The sequence below is a fragment of the Dromaius novaehollandiae genome, chromosome 3, assembly GCF_036370855.1.
Source record: "Dromaius novaehollandiae isolate bDroNov1 chromosome 3, bDroNov1.hap1, whole genome shotgun sequence".
NCBI classification, from domain to species: domain Eukaryota; kingdom Metazoa; phylum Chordata; class Aves; order Casuariiformes; family Dromaiidae; genus Dromaius; species Dromaius novaehollandiae.
The window spans coordinates 29,524,492-29,546,629 of NC_088100.1; the positions used below are offsets into that span (position 1 = coordinate 29,524,492).

At 39.0% G+C, this 22,138-nt stretch overlaps 1 protein-coding gene across 1 annotated transcript in view; it reads right to left on the reverse strand.

Moving 5' to 3' along the window:
* Positions 1 to 19,776: 19,776 nt before the first annotated feature.
* LGSN (lengsin, lens protein with glutamine synthetase domain) overlaps positions 19,777 to 22,138 on the reverse strand; it is a 29,282-nt gene continuing 26,920 nt past the window's right edge. The window contains exon 5 of the mRNA XM_064508627.1: positions 19,777 to 21,048. Within this exon, the coding sequence (XP_064364697.1) occupies positions 19,852 to 21,048 (1,197 nt within the window). The 3' untranslated portion in view covers positions 19,777 to 19,851. The remainder of the gene's footprint in view (positions 21,049 to 22,138) is intronic.

Consider the following 22,138-nt stretch of genomic DNA (forward strand, 5'->3'; position numbering starts at 1 on the left):
GACAGAATGTCAGCACCACTTTTCTCATTCAAAACTAACAATCAAAGTCTTTTATGTTTGGCTAGCTGAAGAGAAATTGGGACAGGCAGAGATAGTTTGTCTGTTCAGTAGGATCACTGAAGCTTGCCAGGATTAGTAATATCAGGTTCTGGGTTAAGTCCATGATCAAGCTGGATGTAAATGATACCAATAAATATGGAATTAATTCACTCATAGGAGCATCTCCATCTCAACCATTGAGCAGGGGAATGAATCTGTCACTGATCTTGGCAGTAGCAATTTGATCTGGAATTAGGACATTCAGGAAATATCACTGGGAGCCAAAACACAGATAAATATCATTGGGAGCCAAAACACAGATAAATACAAATTGGCTCTTAGAATGGTACGTTACATCAGTAAATCAAGACAGAAAACCGTTACTCATCTCATATGAGAAAAATGTGAATTATTGGGATAGAGAAAAAATGATGCAAATTTCTCTAAGCAGAAGCCCTGAATCATTGTTCTACCTGCCCAGTCTAAAGGTTAATGGTTGAAATACTTAGCAGTGTGCTAAGTACTATGCTTTTTGGTTTGAGCAGTTTCTGTTATGTGCTGCATGTTAATTTGTGCGTGCATTTGTGTGTGCATTTGTATATCCGTGTGCACATGAGCACGAGGCTCAGTTTTACAATTCTTTCAAACAGATTTTGCTAACACCACTTTTTAAAGGAATATTGCTGTGGCAAGGCCTCTACAGGAATGGGAAAAAAATTGTATAACAAAACTAAACAGAATTCTGGTTTGTTCCATTCCTGTCTCAGGGTTTCTAGGTGTATTTTGATGATAGAAATCACTGGTAACATGGTACATGTAGTCCCTGGTTTGGAAGGATAATGTGATATGCTAAGAACAGCAATAGAGATGAGATTTAACTTTTCTGTCAAACCTCTTAGTTTGGTTGTTGCAAATATTTACATACTGACCCTACAATCTGGAGCTAAGCGGCCATTGTATGTTAGCTTTGCTCTGTATCTCTTACCTTATCGCATTCAAGAGGTGAAGATTGTACTGTGATGCATTTTGAAAACCTCTGTCTTTTTATGGAACAGCAGAATTAAGATCTCTCTTTTTGTCAGTAAGAGACCAGACTTCTAGACAGCAGCCACATATAACTTTTCTTTTATGATCATCAGAAATATTGCACAGAACATACCATGAGAAACATGAAATTTTCATTCTCCCTCCTTACTGTAGAGATTAGAAAGAGATGGAAATCCATCCTAATTTAGAATCTGCTTCTGTCTTCTCAACATTTTACACTTCGTGTGCTGTAACTCTCGCTTTAATGCCTGTCAATCTTGTTTACAGAAGCATCATCTCTAGAGCAAGCTGGATAACCAGAGCTAACCAATTCAGACATCAGGAAAAGTCTCAAATTTAGGATGATGGCGCTCTGCAGAGCGCCAGCCGCTCTTCCCGCAATGCAGCGCCTGGATACCCTTTGCCTTGCAGACAGATGGGGAGGCTCAAGTGACCTGAGTCCTGCAAGAAAAATGCCCCCAGGCTTCTGCCATCAAAGTAGTGGATATATCGGGCAGCTGTGGGGCCATGTATGAAATTCATATAGAATCAGAGGATTTCAAATAGAGTCAGAACAAGTACTTGGATTCCCTAATAGCTCAATATTCTTACACAGAGAGAAAGTTTCTAGTATATTCCTTTTTTCCCTTTCTTCTTCCCTACCACAGAAAGGCTTAGCCCTCCTGCCTTCTTCTGCTCACCTTTTCCATCTTCTCCACTCAGAAATCTGAACAGACTTCTGTAAAACACAAGCAGTTAAATCAAAGAAGGGAGAAAAAAAGAAGTAAATATAGGAAAATGGAAATATTTCTTTTCCCCAATGCATTCCACTGGTCATTTTTGCTCAAATTTCTGTATTTTCTACTGTTCAGCCCTAGTTGCTCTGATGGCCTTGTGGCAAGCTTTATAAGAGCCAAAGAAGAGGCCAGCTGGCTCCAAAAGAGCCTCACCCCCATCTGCCTCCTGCAGCCTCAGCCCTCCCCTAGAGAGATGGATCACTTAATCACAAGGATATTGTGCCAGCCTTTCATTTTGCATGTGCAGTAACTTTAGGAAAAATACCGTAGAAACTAACGGACGATTACAACCTCAAAATAGAGCTTTGTTTGGAATATTCTATTTAATTTAATAAAATGTAAGAGCAAATGGTATTTTTTCAAAAAACTTCATAAGACGGTATAAAAAAATCAATAAAAATCTATTTCCCTGGCTCAGTCACATCATTAGAAAAGCTATGCTTTTTGGAGTCATATCTATGAGACTTTATTAGTTTGATCCCAATTCAATTTCATAGTGTTCTTCCATGAGGAAAGTAGGAAAACCGACAAGAACAAGAGAAAAGAAACATTCTCATAAGGTCCAAATTTCGCATTCTACCCCCAAAAAATTAAACTCAGAAGATAATGTTTTTATGTTAATATAATTATATTATTTATAATGTTATTATAAAATATTAGATCACTGTAAAGGTAATAAAATCTAGTAATAAGAGGCATTAATTTACAAAAACTGTGTATTTCAATGGTTAAATTACCTGTGTTCCTCATCATTTTGTCAGGTAAAGCAAAAAGATATGCCTGTTGTAAAACTGGAAGTTGAAGTATTCATATTAACATGAAGAAAGTTAATGTATAATAACAAATGCATGATAAGAAGATTTGTGGCTATATCCTACAAACGTAAAAATAAAAAGGATAAAAGGAGGAAAATACTATTTTTTCTATTATTGTCCCCAACATGAGAATCAACAGATGTTATAAGATATATAAAATGAGCTTTCAAATATGTTTCTAAACACAGCAACATATACAACTCTGTAAACGTGCTTGTTCAAATTTTTCTCACAAAAGACACCAGGTCTCATGTCAGAAGGAACAAACAGATCACCCAGAGAACTCTGGGCTGATGTGTGAAGTCCCCGAGCTCTATCTAGTGGATGGAAAGGAGTATACGGTTTCCCATGGAAGAGCTGCTTAGTGTTTTCCTTGCATATTTGAACACGATTTAAAAACCTTTCTCTTTCCAGTTAGAAAGTAGTTATACTTTGTACAAACAATTCTCAAGTGATAGCACAATTGACTGCATTATTTTAGAGGAATACTTGTGTTTTCCTCTGCTTGCACACTGCCAGAGGTATGGCTTAACAAATAATAGTGAGGTAGGTTTGTAGGGAGAGGCAGTATCTTTTATCAGGCAACTGATGTAGTTGGAAAAAGCAAGAGAAATTTTTAGTCACGTGAGTTCTCCTCTAGACCTACTCTGGATTTGTTTGTGTTTCAAACCAGATTAAATCTTCACCTAAAAAGTATTCTTTTCTTCTTTTTTTCCCCCCTCTTTTCTTGCACTATTAGTATTTGGTCATGAATCTTTTCTTTACAAGATATTGCTTGTTTCCCCTGTATACATTGTTGTGCATGAATATCATGACTATGCCAGTACTACGAATATAAAAAAATAACCATTATTATTTATACGATGCAAAGATTTCACATTTTTATGATTTTTTTTTACCTTTTTACCACATTTAAATATATTATCATCCTTCTACATAATTTTGCTATATTTTACCTGCATGACAAAATAAAACAAAGTAGGAGAGGAAGATGTTTAGGAAAGCCTGTTGGCTGTTCACACAGTTCCCTCTGGAAACTTGGCTCTAAATCCAGCTGAGGTATTCATCTACTCCTGGAAAGCCTTGGTCGACCAAAGGCTCGGCGTGTGGTTTTCCCAGCTGTGGTGCACAGAGAGGCCCAGCAGCACAGCACAGCCCTCATGCTGGGCTCAGTGGGCAGCAAAGACCTGTGAGAGGGAAGAAGAGTATGGTGAAAGCAAGGGATTCCTTAATGCCTGAAGGAAAATCACCTTTTTCAATGCATTTGGGAAAGTGAGCGGCATGAATCGTCACCTCCCCTCACAAAGGCAAGAGGAGCTCAATGAGATTTCATGTGAGGTCCTTTTAAGCCCTCCTAAGCACATATACTTACTTATTTTTTAACAAGATACTCACCAAACAGAATGGAGGATGTGGGAGCTAGACTAGTTTGGGCACTGTTGTGCCCTTTCTCTGCTGGTGCTATGAATGGCACAAGTTTCTGCATATCTGGGGTCTCCAGAATGAGCTAATGCAGTGCTTGTCATGCAGGCTGCTTTTGAAGGCCTACAAGGAATTTACATTTATGCTGAATTTAGCTGCCAGCTTGTTCACTAGAGTGAGAAGTAAAAGCCGTTCTTTTCTGAGGACCCTTGCTTAATTCTGCACAATGTCTGGGCTCTTATTTTGATCTGTAAATCCCTGGATAGCTGAAACTTTGTGCACTGCCACAGCATTGAGCTGCTGAGTACTTTAACTAACTTTCTTTAACTTTCCCATAGGAAGGCTTTCAATCTAGAAAACATTTGTTTGAGAATCCATCAAATCCTTGATGTATTGCAGTTTCAGCTAAGGACTGGTACTGCAAAATTCTTGCAAGTGTGACGACAATGAGAGCTATTCAAGTCTAAATAAACCGTGACAATCTGGGGAAAGGAAAAGAGAAGTGAAAAGAAATGAAAGATCATAGGTCTAATTGACATTAGAAAAAAATTTATTTTACAGCTGTATCCAGAAATATTTCTAAGTTAGATACAGCTTTTGGTAGTGTAATGTATCCAGCTTTGCTTCACCAAAAATGTACTAACAAAACAAGCAGCCCATGTGGCAAATGCTGCATTAGTTCATTCTGGAGACCCCAAACATGGAGAAACTTGTGCAGTGCATAACACTAGCAAAGAAAGGGCACAACAGCGCCCAAAATAGTCTAGCTCCCACATCCTCCATTCTGTTTGATGAGTATCTTGTTAAAAAATAAGTAAGTATATGTGCTTAGGAGGGCTTAAAAGGACCTCACATGAAATCTCATTGAGCTCCTCTTGCCTTTGTGAGGGGAGGTGACAATTCATGCCACTCACTTTCCCAAACATATTGAAAAACATGATTTTCCTTTTCTTTTACATTAAGATTTACATCCACAAACATTGTAGGCACCTGTACTGCTAAGCAGGAGATCTTTTAGGAGATACAGTAACTTTTTGAGACCAAATGATATACCTTACAAAAAACAGGCAAGTTTTGTGTCTGAAAATACATCTTTATTTTTTTAGTATAAAAGTTTATCTACTAATGATGTTCTTTCTCCTCCTAGGCTTCATACTATCACAGGTATAACACTAGTACCTGCAAGTAGCATCACTATATCAGAAAAAGATTCTAGCATTGGAGTACTTAGATCTGTACTTTCAACCTTATTTCATGTATATACACTTTGAAAGGTTTTCTGGTGGAGATACTGATTCCTGCAGAATGAATTTTACATTAATGTCCTTAATTAGCTTTAGCAGACCTTTGTTAGACCAAATGTCCCAAGAGTCCCATGGAATGACAGATTTAAAACTAAATGTATCTACTTTAAAACAAAAGACATCATAGGTATCATGATTTTCATAACATGTAATTTTACGTAGAATCAATCTGAGGAATTGCTAAAGATCAGAGAGCAAGTAACTGGCAGAGAGGAGAAGAGACAGCCTGGTTTAGTACTTAGCTCTACACCACACAAGTCTTATCATTAATTATTGGTTTTGCCTGAAGCTGCAGAGAATAAGTGTTAGAGGAAGTCTGGCGGGAGCACAGAGCACATCTTGGGAGGGGATGCTTAGAAAATAATTGACTACAATAAAGGTGCTATTATGCTGGGGATGAGAACATCTCTGGTCTGTTTGGTGCAAGACCATGGTCCATAGGAATCTCATGAATACTAATACATGGTAGTATTGTTAATAAATAATGCTAACCCTGCTAATATTGTTCATGCACACAGATGTTGTTATTCTGGCATTTTTTCTAAGCCAAAAGTATATACACATTCACACACTTGAGATTATATAAGTAACTAATTAATATTAAAGGCTAGAATGAAAAAAGGAATAGTATCAAAGCTTTGCAATTCAAAGATTTTTCAGCCAAAAAATGTACAGCATGGGGAAGGCTGTAAAAACAGAAGCAGAAACTTACTTTGATGATAACTTTCAAAATTCATAAGGCTTTTTTGTCCATGGGTGAGGTTTTACAGACAATTTGAAAACTCTAAATATGTGTAGATATCAGTAATTTATTCTGCATAGACTTCCATTTAATTGAATTGTAACTAGCATGGTTGTTGCGACTACACCCTCAGGACTCTTTGAATATGAGCAATGAACCAGGCAGATTATTTCTTTTTGAATAGGAAAAGAAAAGAGTGTAAAATCCTGCCACAACTCCTGAATCCTTTTGTTGACAACATCAAGTAGCTGTGCATAATGCATAGGTACTGATTAGACATTTATTTGATTTACTGAAACACTGCTGCTAAGTAGTTTGTGATGCATCAGCCTCCTGAATGGGGTTCTCAGACTAAGATGTGTATGTATAGACAAGTTTTATCTTTATTGTGAAACTTCACATTAGGAAACTCCCAGAGAAGTGAAACATTTTTGGTTTTCAGCTGAAATACTTTTGAAATTTCTTTTCAGATCTTTTTATAACTATTTGTTATTTTGGTGAAGGAATCTCATTCCACCCCGACCTTTTTAAATTACATAAATAGTTACATAGATTGTAGACCATACCTTTCTGTCTCCAGGTGCTTCCAGACATGCAGCCTCAAATACAATAAAAAACAACTGCATTTCTTAATAACTCTCCCAGGTATCTCCTACTATCGCTCTGCTTCCAGTTGTAACTTCTAATTTGCAGACTACTGCTGTAGGCAGTCCTGCAATACAAATGAGTCATGCAGAGCCATAAAAAGTGTCTAAGCAAATAGGTGAAATAAGTTACATGCGGAGGAGCACTGCAGTCAGCAAGACAATATGTAGGCTTTAGACAGTACTCATACATTTAAGATACACCAGAAGATATAAGCCCTTACTCTCATTCCTGGTCAGACCACAGCTGAGGAAGATGCAATTCACTGTGAAAGTCCAGGCAATCCCACAAGTGCAGGAACAACTCCTCCTGCAAATCACTGAGGAACACTGTCAGAGTATGCAGGGATGTGACAAGGAAGGCTAAGGCCCATCTGGAATTAAATCTGGCAAGGGATGTCAAGGACAACAAGAAGGGCTTCTTCAAATACATCAGTAGCAAGAGGGAGACTAGGGAAAATGTGGGCCTGCTGCTGAATGGGGTGGGTGCCCTGGTGACAAAGGATACAGAGAAGGCAGAGATACTGAATGCCTTCTTTGCTTCAGTCTTTACTGCTAAGGCCAGACCTCAGGAATCCCAGACCCCAGAGACAAGAGAGAAAGCCTGGAGAAAGGAAGACTTTCCCTTGGTTGAGGAGGATTGAGTTAGAGATCATTTAGGGAAACCTGACACCCACAAGTCCATGGGCCCTGATGGGATGCACCCATGAGTGCTGAGGGAGCTGGTGGATGTTATTGCTAGGCCACTCTCCATCATCTTTGAAAGGACATGGAGAACAGGGGAGGTGCCTGAGGACTGGAAGGAAGCCAATGTCACTGCAGTCTTCAAAAGGGCAAGAAGGAGGACCCAGGGAGCTACAGGCCAGTCAGCCTCACCTCCATTCCTGCAGAGGTGATGGAACAGCTCATCCTGGATGTCACCTCTAAGCATGGGGAGGAAAAGAAGGTGATCAGGAGTAGTCAGCATGGATTCACAAAGGGGAAAATCATGCTTAACCCGGCATGACCCCAATCTGATAGCCTTCTATGATGGAATGACTGGCTGGGTAGATGAGAGAAGAGCAGTGGATGTTGTCTACCTTGACTTCAGCAAGGCTTTCAACACTGTCTCCCAAAACATCCTCATATGTAAGCTCAGGAAGTGTGGGCTAGATGCGTGGACAGCGAGGTGGATTGAGAACTGGCTGAGTGGCAGAGCTCAGAGGGTCAGTGGTGCAGTCTAATTGGAGGCCTGTAGTTAGTGGTGTTCCCCAGGGGTCAGTACTGGGTCCAGTCTTGTTCAATTTATTCATCAATGACCTGGAGGAAGGGACAGAGTGCACCCTCAGCAAGTTTGCTGATGATACAAAACCAGGAGAAGTGGCTGATACCCCAGAGGGCTGTGCTGCCATTCAGAGGGACCTCGACAGGCTGGAGAAATGGGCAGAGAGGAACCTCATGAAGTTCAACAACAGGAAATGCAAAGTCCTGACCCTGGGGAGGAATAACCACAGACACCAGTACAGGTTGGGGGTTGACCTGCTGGAAAGCAGCTCTGCGGAGAAGGACCTGGGAGTCCTGGTGGATAATAAATTAACCATGAGCCAGCAATGTACCCTTGTGGCCAAGAAGGCCAACGGTATCTTGGGGTGCATTAGGAAGAGTGCTGCCAGCAGGTCAAGGGAGGTGATCCTCCCCCTCTACTCAGCCCTGGTGAGGCCCCATCTGGAGTACTGTGTCCAGTTTTGGGCTCCCCAGCACAAGAGAGACATGGAACTACTGGAGAAAGTCCAGTGGAGGGCTATGAAGATGATGATGGGGCTGGAGCATCTCCCCACCTGGATGCGATCCTGTGCAATGTGCTGTAGGTGACCCTGCTTGAGCGGGGGGGTTGGACTAGATGAACTCCAGAGGTCCCTTAACCTTAACCATTCTGTGATTCTGTGAATAGCATGCCAAAGGGCAGTTAGATGAGCGGTCCCTATCTTTAAAATATGCTAATAGAGGAGAGCCAGTTTATGGTAAGGAACAAACCCATTACATAGAACAGGAAACAGTGCAGCGGTGAGAGTAAAAAAATACAGGATATTCTTTCTTCAAGGCTCAATATAAATGTGGAAGGTGCTGTATTGTATCAATAAAGTTCTTAGTTGTAATTTATATTGGCAAAACTGGCATATCTGATTTCACCCTCTTTAAGAGAAATGATTACGTTGGTAAAGGAGGAGCTAGCAATGCTGCTTAGGCCTAGACATAAGTCTTAAGAGCTGTGTCTAAAACTGGTTATCACATGAGTTCTTCCAGGCTCCCATGACTAGGCCACATCCTATTTTATCCTTTATTGAGATGACATATACTAGCTTCTTCTTATCCTATTTCCTCTTCTGTGGGAAGAAAACCTGGGCATCCTGGCCAGAAAGGGACCAAAATATGTTTTAAACTTGTTCCCACTCTGGGCAATCAGAGAACAAGGACTCAAGTCTTGTAAATACATACACGTATGCAAGAGCCATCACTCATATTCACTTGCCTTCTAATGGGGAAAATGTAATCCACTCTGTCAGTAATTACAAAAATCACTCCCCATCACACCTGTGACCAACATCATTAGGCCAGTAACACTCTGTAAGACTAAAGCATATGTTTGCCCAGTGCCATTTCTGAAGATTGAGCGCAACTTCTCAACAGTGCAATAGCACAAGAGACAGCATCTGTACCAAAAAGGATGGGAACACTAAAGTCTGTCCTTCTGAACAGTCATCCATTGCAGCAGACTCATCTGGAGATCTGTCCTTGTGCATCAGTTGACTATTTGGAGGGAAACAACTATGTAGACACTCCTTGAAGATGTAATAGAGGGCTGAACTGTTGGGTTAAATTCTGTTATCACCATGGAGTAAATTCAGAGTAGCTCTACTCAGATGAGTGGATTTACACTGAAATAAAATGAGAATAGGTAAAATCAAGGGCATGCCTCCGATCACTGAGGTGGCATCCCACTGTAGTGAAGGAATATGTAAAATGAGGACATTTGGGGGAGGATTTTGAAATGGAAGAGGCTGAAAAACCAGTACACCCTACACAGAGCAGAGGGGATTCTCACAGTATAAGGTCTGACATGCGAAAAACTGAGGCTATAGCCTACTGTACCAGGAAGCATGTTTAAAGCATCAGATGGGCTAGAATAAATCTTCTTAAAGCTGATTTCTTTCATTGTTACAATTTGCACAGCAAAATGATGTATTGATTTTTGAAAAAGCTAGATTTCTTTTTCTTTCACTTCTATCTTTAAAAATGTAAAACCTTACAGGGCAAAAAATTAAAGAAACTGTATGCTGTGATTTTTTGGGCTCACTGCACACAAATACATTCCATATAATCAGCGCAGCTGAGATTTGCTTTCTGTAAGAATCTTACATTTCTCTTTCTGAAGTCTCTGCATTTAAATTCTTAATCATAGTGTCTGTTCAAACTATGTTTTAGAATTAAATATAGATAGTTTGTGCCTACGCTATGACAGAGGCAGGCAACATTTTTTAAAAAACAAACAGTGCTTGTACCAGACAGAACCACAATATATCTCTGCCTGCATGCTGCAGAGGGGAATGGCTAGACAGTAATTCATCCAAAATCCTGAACAAAGATAAAAAATATAGCAAGTTATTACGCACTCAGTTGGAAGAGCAGTGCTTAAAAGAAGAACGGACAAGAGAGTATTATGAAAAGAGAGGTTTTTTGTAAAAAAAAACATAATTTTACATAAATTTTAACAGTATAATTAATGATAATTATGATAAAAATGAATAGCTATTGTTTTGATTGGTATAAGAAAAGACACAAATATTAGAAACTGGTATTCTTGTATGGGGGAAAAAATGCATGCTTAAGACACTGAGCCACAGAAAAAAGACTGTCCTAAGAAAACACTGTTTTTATTTTTCTTCTTTCCACAATCAGATCCAGCCAAACAAAAGGGAATCAATGAGAATAAAAATAATCTTGAAATTCTTTTCTTTCTTAGGAGATGGCAATTACACTTTATGATTGTTGTAGGCTTGGCACTATGCTGCTTAATCATCCATTTCTTCATATTCCCATTTCCACTTGTAACATTGCTGCAGGAAAAATATTTTTATGGTTCTGTTCCAAACATACTCACTTCAATAATTTGGCATTACTAAAAAAAGCTATATAGATATTAGTAGTACTTTAAGTTTTGCAAGTCAGCAAGAGACAGTGCAAAGTTAAAACTTAGACTAATTTCGTCTATTGCCCAACAAACTTTAGAAAAAGGATATTTTTTGCTTTCAGGACCTCTGGAGATACACTTGTAGCAACTGGATACAAGGAGCTGGATACAAATCTGAATGCCATCAAATTTGTGCATCTCCCTTGACATCTGAAAATCAGGCCAGTAAAACCGATGAAATACCAATCTATATCATCAACCTATTAGATCTTTCACCTAAGAAATAAAAGTCATGGGAGCTTTGGGGAAACATTTGTTGCTGCAGGTGACAGCTGTTGACTATCAACATGTACTCCTTGGAATTTCCTGGCCAAATTGCAATTAAACTATATAATTATTTACTGTCCTTAAAACAAGATTTGACTGCACAGGAGCAACCAATACTGAGTTTCCTTCTACTTATTTTGTTCAGAGTTGGTGGGTGTTTGTCCTGTGTGTTGCTCTGTAGGAAGAATCTGTCTAACCCATTTTTAACAGAAATGGTGTGTACAGGGGCTAGTGCTCACGGAAACTGATTTTGCATGTAGTGGGTCATCGACCTCAGGAAGCACCAGACTGAGAACGTGTGGAAGCACAGCAAGTTCTGGAATAGTTTGTCCTTGGGAACAGCAAAACCTTTGTGCCCAGAAGTTTTTAGAAACAGGTTAAATAAATGTCTGCCATGAGTCTACCAGTGCAGTCTGTCCAGCCCTGGGGCAACCTTTCAGGACCTTTTTCAAAGTAATTTCCATAAGTCTGTGATTTCTTGAAGCACCGTGTTTCCAGCTCGACCACTGCATTCAGAGACACAGCACTCCCTCCTATCACAGGAGAATAATGGTTGACCTCTTTCTTTTCCCAGGACCTGTGGCTTCAGAAAAAGGGTAAAATGCAAGGCGGATGTTGCATGATGATTCAACAAAACAGGTTTTGTTTTGCAAGCTGCCTAGTTTGGAAGTGCACAAAGTGGCACATAGATGGACAGTGTATCTCGTACAACCAGCACGAGCTGCATGGCCTGTTCTGACAGCATCAACTGAAAGATCTGTTCCCCTGCTATCTGGAGAGGCAGACGGTGCAAACACTGCATTCTGCTCATTAAAGCAGCAAGGAGGGTGGTGCAGACTTTCTAACTACATATTCACTTTGGGCAAGCAACCCAGATCTGTAAAACCAATCCACACTGTTACTTTGTGGCATCTCAAGGCTTGTTGAAAATGATGCAAGATGACATTGGCATTTTCCTGGTCATTTCACAAAGCTGCTTCTGAAATCATCGCTGAGCATTTGGTTTGAGTGGTTCAACAAGAACAATGAATATACAGAGATGCCACTGGCATCCAAAAGGCTTGGCATGCTGAAGGTTGTCTGTAGTCTCCAAGAAATGAGTGCTGCATAACATTACATCTGGACTACTTTTGTGTACTCTAGATTTTAAAATGTATTATTTCCTTTTCCTCTTACATAAGAGAGAAATAGACTAAGTGATATATAGATCAGTTGGTATTGTGAGTGAATTTGGCTGGGACCTGATCCAACTGACAGGCTACACTGTCATTCCTGGAGTCAGTCTCAGAGGCAAGGGATGAAAGGAGCATTTCTGTTTTTATTGACGCCTGTTCCTCTGCATTAATTTCCTCTTTTCCCTTCCTACTCCCAGCCCACTGCACTTGCAGCGCAAACACTTCTGTAAACAAATATCCTTAAGAATATTCTCATAAACTTTCATGAACAATATTACGAAAATAAAATAATGTTAGTGACTGTGATCTGAAACTATTCATCAAAACAAAACAAAACTAAGTTTTAAGTTGAAGTTTTCACACGATTACTTGCAAATACTGTTTTGCCAGTGTCTAGTGAATACTTCACTGAATGGCAAAACATCCACAGCAGAGAGCTGAAAAGTACTTTCAGCTTTTTTCTTAAAGAATGCTTATGCTGCTAAGGCAACCTAGATACTCCTGGGATGCTGTGGGTTGGCAGTGATGGGGCAATGTGCAGCATACCTATACTACAGAGGCTACCTTACTGTCCTTGGATGGTTAAAATTGGATGGTTGCAAAACTACTTCGTTTCTTAGCAGCACTGTGAGCATCTCAATTGAAGCACAGCTTTGTCTGGACCAGCAAAAGGCAGCCACTTCCATGTAGGTCCTCAAAGTCAAAGTGATTTGCCATTTTTCTTAATTTTACCTGACAATGACAAATGCCCTCATATCACTACTGCAATAATAATAATAGTCCAGATAAAGCAAGGTGCTTGATGGGCCTTGCTGGAAGCTAGTGCTTTGTCATATGGTCTGGGGTACATGGGAGCTTAAAGGTGAACCTTATTGTGAATCTCCATTAATTTAGTGTATAGTACAGAGAAGCTTAGTGGATAATTCAGTTATAAGGGTCCGCTGATTTACTGTACAATATATAGCAGCTTATGGTGTAGCTTCATTGTGAGACTCTTACTTCCATGCAGCTGACTGTGTAACTTTAGTGTGAAACACTGATTTACTGGGGGACACTGAAGACTTCACTGTGCAGCTCTGTTGTGAACCTCTAATGATGTGCTCACTGAGTCCTGCTGTAGAATGAGCTGGACTTTAACAAACTATTGATGCTGCCATGTGGCAAAGAATATCTGCAGCCAATAAAATACCTAAATCTAAAGAGTAGCTTCCAGAGCACATTATCTGGATTAAACCATGCTCACTGCTAATCCACCTGATAATAAGATGCTATACAAAAAAGATCATTTTCTCCAAGATAACCTAGTCTCCAGGCAAAGGCAGTATACTCTGCATGCCTGATATCTCCCAGCTTTCAGAACTCAGAATTTTCCACCTTTTACACAAAAATTCTAGTATTATTAATACTACCGCATAGTTACCCCCCAAAAAAAAAATCCAATTTTTTTTACCTAATGCTCCATCTTTCATCTAGAGTTGCCTTGGGCCAGGGGCACAATTATTCAAAAAAATTTTTTATGATGTATAAATAAAAAAGTTTTGGTCAGATTCTTCTTGGCCTTGACCCTAATATCACTACAACAAAACTTAAAAACTACAGCATAATAAAGAATATAACCTCTCAAGTTATAACCTCTCAACATACAAAGGTTAATAGAGGATAAATATATTCTTGCATTTATTATTTTTAAGAAAAAAGAGTGATTGGAATTCCGTCATATATGTTTTTATGCTGTCATCAATTTAATATCTACTGCATTGAGAAAAGTAGCTAATATTGCCTCGAATAGGGAGTTTTTAGTTTTATTTTGCTATGTTTAGGTGCTTTCTAATGTGCATGCTGGTATGTTTTGGATATGGCGAACTTTGCACTTGGAGAAGAGGTTTGTGATGTTTCTTTTGTCTTTCCGTCAGCTTTACCTATTAAGAATATGAGCTTTGGCTTTACAGTAAAAAGTTTACTCTGCTGGAGGAGTGGAATTACTGATCAAAAGCATCACAGTTAGGTATTTTCTTAGGTATCCTGCGTCCAAATCATTAAATCTATTAAAGTTCAAGGCTCAAATTAATCTTACCTAACACTGCTTACCTTACTAAGTATAAGGATCATCTTAAGCCACTTAGAAGGACTACCAAAGATTTTAATTATACTGCCTGTCTCTTGCTGCTGACCAGCCAGGGATCCTAGGGGAACCAAGCTCCTAACTGAGGTACATCAGTTAAGTGTCTAAAATTAGGTGGATTCAGTCTGTGCCCAAAAGCTTTGAATTCAACTCAATATTCTTCAGGAAAACAGTGTAAAGCGTTTAGGGAAGAAGCACATAATAATGTCATCTATTAAATGCAATTCTGGTAACAGGTTCAGTCTCAGGTATACTGTAGTCTTGTAAGCCAAATAAAAAAAGGAGTGAAGAAACAAGGGCATAACGTTTACCAGGATGGAATATCATAGCCTGTCTGAGATGGTAGAAAGCACTATTTGTGGATGCTGCTATGATGAGAGCTTAGTGTCAGCTAGGAAATCAAAAAGTACTCTTAAATTACAGATTAAATTGAACAATTGTCATTTTATACCTTCAATCAAAGAAGATTGCTTTGCAGTTGCAGGCTCTTCCAAGTGGTTTCTCTGCCAGCCAGGGTTTTACTCGCCTTCAGCCAATCATTCTTCATCCACAGGCTGATCTCCTGACTGCTGCCTTTCTGGGGTTTTCTCAGGTGATGAGCTAGAGCTTGCGACCAGCACTCTCACCTGCTCAGCCCTCTCCACGTCTTTCTCCCCCTTTGAAGTCTAGCACAGACGTTCGGTGAAATTGCTTGTCGATAGTTCCACTCCTCTTTACTTCCTTATACTGCTATACCCTGGGACCGCATTTGCCTGTTTTCCACAGATAGTGTATAAAAATGCTTGAAAACAGTACAATTTCACACCAGCTAAATTGATGTTCTGCAGCAACATTGCAGGATCAATTTTTGTTTGAAGTCGTATTATTTAGGAGTATTTTGTACTTATCTGAGCTCTTCTACTTTTAAAAAAATCATCAAGGCTAGCTGCAAAGAAAGGTTAGGACTAAGTGAATTGATAAGACTTGAATATTGCAACTTTGTGAAGAGATTTAATATGTGAAAAATACAAGCTTTGGATGCAGACTTGTAGAGCACAGTTGCTTAAGGCCATGTGTATACAGATGTAGCTGGTGCTACTTAAATGTTTCTGTCCATGTGCTGATTAATACCTAGACCATTTAGTTAAATCTCAATAATTTAAATTTTGTGGTAGAGTTAGGCTTGTGTTCAGGTATAGAAAGTTGATTAGAATAGGTGTGTTGACGGTACATTTATTCACTATGTCTTTATGGTTTTTCTACAGCACACAGGAACAAAATGGGCTAGAAGGGAAGGAATCAGTACAGGTAAAATGGTAGTCCTATCAAATAACCCTAACTCTGAGTTTCTGAACAGGATTTTTAAAAGTTCTTAAAAATACAGGTGAGCTGTCTCTGAGAACACACCTTCTGGTCCTTCATAGCAAAAAAAAATACTCGCTTGCTGATTTGATTTGGATTTGATATTTATAACACTGAAAACAAGTGCAGTATATAAGAGAGAGGTACCATGAAGGTATAAAGCTCCCACATGCTATATGAACATTATCAAATGAGTCCAATAAGTGCTTATAGTAGCTCTAAGTTTGAAGACCATATAGAACACAGGCTTTATGTGATCTAATTCTCATAAGCGAGTAGACCTTCTACAGCATTTTTAACAAGATGGAAGTATGAATTAAATTCTTGTAACAGCCTACACTCAGCTATGAATACTGAGTATTGCTGTTAAATACCATTTATTTGTGCTGCACTGCTGTTTAAGAACACATAAAGATGATACATACACACACACGTACACACACACACATAGACATACGTCCCTTACTAGAGTGGGATTTATATAATGCTATTAAGATTCAGCATAGTATTTTGAGAAGTCTGAAAGTGCATCCTTTACCACAAACTGAAAAGGCTATGCAAATTCAACAATAAGCTAAGCTTAACTAAATGACAAAGATATGCACTAGCTTTGGGCTGTCTTGCTAGCCTTATTCTAAATACTGGACGTACGTACACACATATAAAATATAGACGTACTTTGCTGCCGCGTGTTTCCGCACCGCACCCGAGTTGGAGACCCCGGCGAGGTTGCACAGTGCACTGCTGCCCCCTGCTGCAGCTTGACACAAAGAGGCTGAATATGCCTCTGCGTACGTGGTGTCGGCGGCTTGACTTAATAGAAACATGTCAGTTGACAAATCAAATCCTATTTTCATATCTCACAAGTCCTAAGCCTAGTTAGAAGCGCAGCGTTTCCAAAATCCAAATCAGCTACAGTCAGGAGAGCGCTGTAGATTTCATGTCATTTTCTGACACTGTGTCACAAAATTTATCAAAAGGAGATGTAACAAGGGGTGTGAGATACCTTCGCTGTTCATTGCACAACGCAGAGTTTGCTTGAGCAGTCATAGCATAGTGATTCACTACATTTTCACCATGTCCCTTATGTTTCCTTACCTGGTATACCTAACTAACGCTGCGCCAGTTGTTCTGATAAGTGCCTGTTAGCATTTATCTTCTGGTACATCTTCTTCCCTGCATATACATGTTATTACTAGAACTCCACCATTAAAAATTAATGTGATTTAGCTATTTTTATCCTCCAGAAGGGTATTCCAGGGAGCCAATAAAGGAATTATCTCCAAATAAAAACAAAAACCATATGGGATTAAATTGCAAGTTGATCTCCTGCTTTGACATCCTACTAAGTTCAACAGCATTATTTGAGATATATACCACACAGACATTGTCCATTAAGCTTCAGTTTTAAGTTGGAATGTCTGTAGAAAGACATGAAAACAAAAACATTCAGTGAACTCTAGGAAAAACAGACTTCACATAACTCTTTCTGACTGAAAGTCAGCTTTTTCTGTTATATTTAATCTAATTTATTTTATATGAATAATTTGTGAAACACAAATATGGATCTGAATTTGGACTTTGAGAGCTCCAGTGTGCGAATGTGTTTCCATTTCAGGATCAAGTTCTAGATAACCTTTAAACCTCTTAAGATCATTATGCATGCTGAAGCTTAACACATGTGCCAAAGCTATTTCTAGTACAGCTTCAAATACTCAGTGTATTTACTGCCATATGAAAATAAGATCACATTAATACACATCATATATGCAATGATTTATGGAATCTGCCTATGTGCAGTTATGAATGCTGGCTTATAAACTGATGTTGTACCTACACTGCATAAGGGAATGATCAGACACTTGCTCATATGCTTTAGCATATCTCTGCCAGATGAAGAGCAGTGAACAGTTATTAACTTGTCAGAATGTTCTGACTGAGCAGTAGGTGCGATAAGGAAGCTGTCTGAGCAATGAAAGTACTTTTCATGGTGTTTTCTGCCAAGAGCCTGTGAAGACGAGAGTAGGAAATAACCAGCCATAGAGGACAGAAGACAGATATTGATAAAGAAAGAGAGATTTACAAAGTCCCTGAAGAAGTGTTAGGGCAGAAAAAGTATTTTTTCAGAATGGGAATTTCTGTGCAAATGCAAGACTAGACCTAGTCAAAGCAGATCAGCCTGGAGCAGAGAAAGATAATCCCACAATCTGGAGGACCCAAAAAAATGTCAGAATAGTAAAGGAGAGAAGCAAATCCGCCCACCAACCACAGAGACAGAGAATATGTTTACCATGTTTCCTTAGATCTACTTCTTTCTCTTGTTACCTGAGCATAAGGTGATTCCCCCTTTGGAATCCTGCATGAGGTTTTATCATATTGAATGCCTCTGTCTCATATCCCTGAAAATTATACTGTAAACTTTAAGTAGAGAGAAGAATAAAAATCTGAGAAAGGCTGTTCTAAATTAATGAAGATCATTTCCTTTCGAGACTAGGGAAACTGTGCTGTGGGGCCCCATTTCTGTGAAGGGATAACTGATAGAAAGCTGTGCTTAGGAAAGGTGCCAGGGACACAGCGGCTACACTACAAGCCAAAGGAAATTAAAGGGTATATGAGTCCAGCATATTAAGACACCCAGTTCAGCAGACTGGCAGAAGCATTGACTGAGCCTTGTTTTCGCTCCGCTAATGACCAAAAACTTTCACCCAGGGATTCCTATAGAAAGACCAAAATACTGTGACTGAAATAAAGAATATCAGAAATTACCATTAATGTGGAGTTTGGGTGTAAAACGAGAGTTGTCTTTAATAACAAAGGATGATAGCAGCAATAACAGCAAAAACAGAAAGCAAAGCTAAAACCCTACTCTAGCCACTGCAAACATTTTCTTTTTCTTTACACCACCTGCCATTTCTAATTTTAGGCTAGGTCTTCCCTTCTTCTATCTTGCCTTTATTTGCCAAACTCTGATTTCACATCCTTTCTGGTTTTAACATGACTATTTCCATTCCTTTCTCTTTAGTCATTCTCCTCATCTTTGATAATGTCAGGTTCCCAAAGAAGTCCAGTTTACCTCTTTATCCTCTCACATTTTTTCTCTTTTTTCCTCATTTGCCTTTCAAATCCAAATTACCTGATTAATTCACCAAAATAGACACAGCACCAGCTTCTTTTTTATTACACAGTGGCCTGACATGCTTTGCTTTCTATCAGTCATGCCTTCTTCCAGTCACCACTTGATTTCTTTTAATATATTTAGCCCCTACCATTCTTGCAAACTTCACCCAGCAGCAGAATTCCTGATGTATAGGTTATTTTATACGCACTTCTCCATCCTGTCTTTTTCATTATGTCTATTGATTCAGATACTGATTCCTGCCACTCAGGTTCTACAGACTCAGTCCTTTGCCCCCCGCTCTACAGTGTTCATCATTCTAGCCCAGATTTTAAATCACAGTCAGATTCTTCTGGTTTAGCAACTCTTAAGCTACTGAATAGGTTGGGAGAAATTCCATAACCATGCAGAAATCAGAGTTTAGATAAAAATAAGATCAATAAATTTCCCTATTCCCTCAGTTCTTCTGCTACCCCATTACTCCTGTTTTTCTCCACCTTATATTGTCCTATTACTGCTGTCAAGTAGCTTATTTCCATTTTGCCTTCTCTTTTCTTCTTTTCCCCAGCAGGTCCATTCTCTTAAATTGAAAAAAAAAATTTTTTTAACTATGTTAATGCTAATTCATGAAGCTTAGCTTTCCACTGTGCTGCATGTACTCAGATAATAAAATGCAATCATCATGTGCTATAGGAAGGAGGAATAAAAAAACCCAAAGCACCAAAAATATTTTTAAATATGTTTACTAATTTCAAAATACTTAAGTCATTCACTGTATGCATTTACACGGCATCACTACAGAAGAGAGTTCCTTCTAAATAAAATATCCCAAACATTTATTCCTTTCACCATCCATTTCTTCAGTTTCTAACTCATAATGTTTCATGGCGACAAAGTATTGGACAAAAGTTTCACCTAATGCTTCCTTAATGCATGAATCTTTCTGAAGCGCAACAAGAGCATCTTCTAGTTTCAGAGGGACCGATGAAGGTTTTGGATCAGAAATGTGATTTTCTTCCTGTGAAATATCATACCGAAGTCCTCTCTTTACTCCATCTAGACCTGCAGCAACAGTAGCAGCAAGCACCAAGTAGGGGTTTGCTGTGGCAGAACTTAACCTGTTCTCTATGTGAGTGCCTTTTCCATCATGACATTTGACATTAAAGGCACAGCTGTTATCATTATATGCCCATTTTGCATTTACAGTCTCTTTTGATTCTTTACTGTATTTGGAATAAGGCTTACGGCAGCTGGTGGTAGGAGCCATCAGGCAGCTGATAGCTGCCGTGTGTGCCAAGAGACCTGATAACCAATTTTTTCCAACATCAGTGAGCTCCTCAGCTCCATAGCCAACAGAAAACAAATTCTTCTGGCCACTCAAATCCCACAGGCTATGTGACAGAATCCCTGAATTGTAGAATCCTGATTCTGAGAAAAAGCTAGCCACATAGTTATACTTCTTTGCCACTTCTTTAATGCCTGTTCTGAACGTGAAGGCACTGTCAGCAGCATCTATGCCAAACTGTGGATGAAAAGCGATCTCCATTTGTCCTGGCCCACTGGAAGAAGAAAAGCTTTCTACGTTGGCACCAGCATAATACATTCCTTCAATGAGTTCCTGAATGAAAGCCTGATCATGGTTATTTAGTATCGTTGCTGCAGGAAAAGATATTGTCTTCGAATTTACCACCTCAGTAATGCCATAAATGCAAAATTCATAAGTGAAAGCAGAACATAGACAAAAGCCATTGTCCTGAAGCTGGCTCAGCTGTTTCTTGGCAATGTGCCTGGGTGAGGTCAGTAGAGGGTTGCCCAGTACAGTGAAGGAATCACATATCACTCGAGCAGTCTGTTCAGTCCAGGGTAGAATTCTAAAAGTTGCTAGATCAGGGTTCAGAATTATATCACAATTAAAATTGGTTGCACTTATGTAATCTATTTCACTATCCTTAGGATTCAGGGTCAGTTCAAGATAACTTCTGGGCATGGAAACACCGTGAATTGCTTTTTCCTAAACACAGAGCAGAAAGATTATTAAATGAGAGAAGAACTCAGCAGTGTTTTTTATAGGTAATATATATAAAACCCAGATTCTCAGAAGGAACAATAGCATTTCTCATAAAAGAACACCAAAAATGCAGCCATCAGTGAAGTCGACAGCAACAGCCAACTAATGTGTTATTATGAGGCGGGACAAGCTTGCACAAGGGTAGTATGAAAACCCTGGCATCAAATATCCCAATGACCCTTTTTAAATTCCCTGAAACAACTAAATAATTCTTCAGCACCTAATCTTCCATTGCCTTCATGGTCAGCAACATCAAATAAATGCAAAGTTAGGTGTAAAAACCTTTCAAATCAAAATTTTATCTCCTATATTTCTATTAGGATTTCACATCCTCTGTCCATTTGTTTTACATTGATCCAAGTGACCACAGAAACTCAAGGCAATACAAAACCAGGCTTGACCTCTCTTTAAATGCCATAGCAGATACCTCACCAGTTTTCAGATGCAAAGACCAATCCAAATTTTTCACATTTATTTAGTTTGGAAAAAAAAATACTGAGAAGCACTTCCAAGTGCTAAATTAGTCTAATATTTCAGTATTTCCCTTTTATAACAGATAGCAAACTGAACTAACTCATAATTCTACTCTCTTCTCCATTTGAGCTTCCACTTACATAAAAGAAATGTAAATAGCATCCCAAGGATGGATCTTGTACCTTCAAGCAAGCACTTCTATAGCTTACCTTACCATTAGTTTATGAAAACTGCAATTATGCCAAGTTCTATCAAGTGGAATTTGAATCACATTTACACCTTACCTTCATTGTGCTAAGAGAAAGGATTGCTATCTGAGTGAACAGAGGAGACAAAATGAACCTAACAAGGTGGCAAACTCAGAACTGATAAAAAGAAATTTTGTCTATCCAAATGTAAAATTGTGGAAATACTTCAAACTACATATATTGTCTTCTCTTCTTAGGAAAAAAAAGCCTGCTTTTTCTTAAGCAAGTGTCAGTCCCGTGGTCACAATTCTCCCTATGTAATACACTTTCAGCCCATAACGAAAACTGCACAGTATGGTGAAGACTGATGT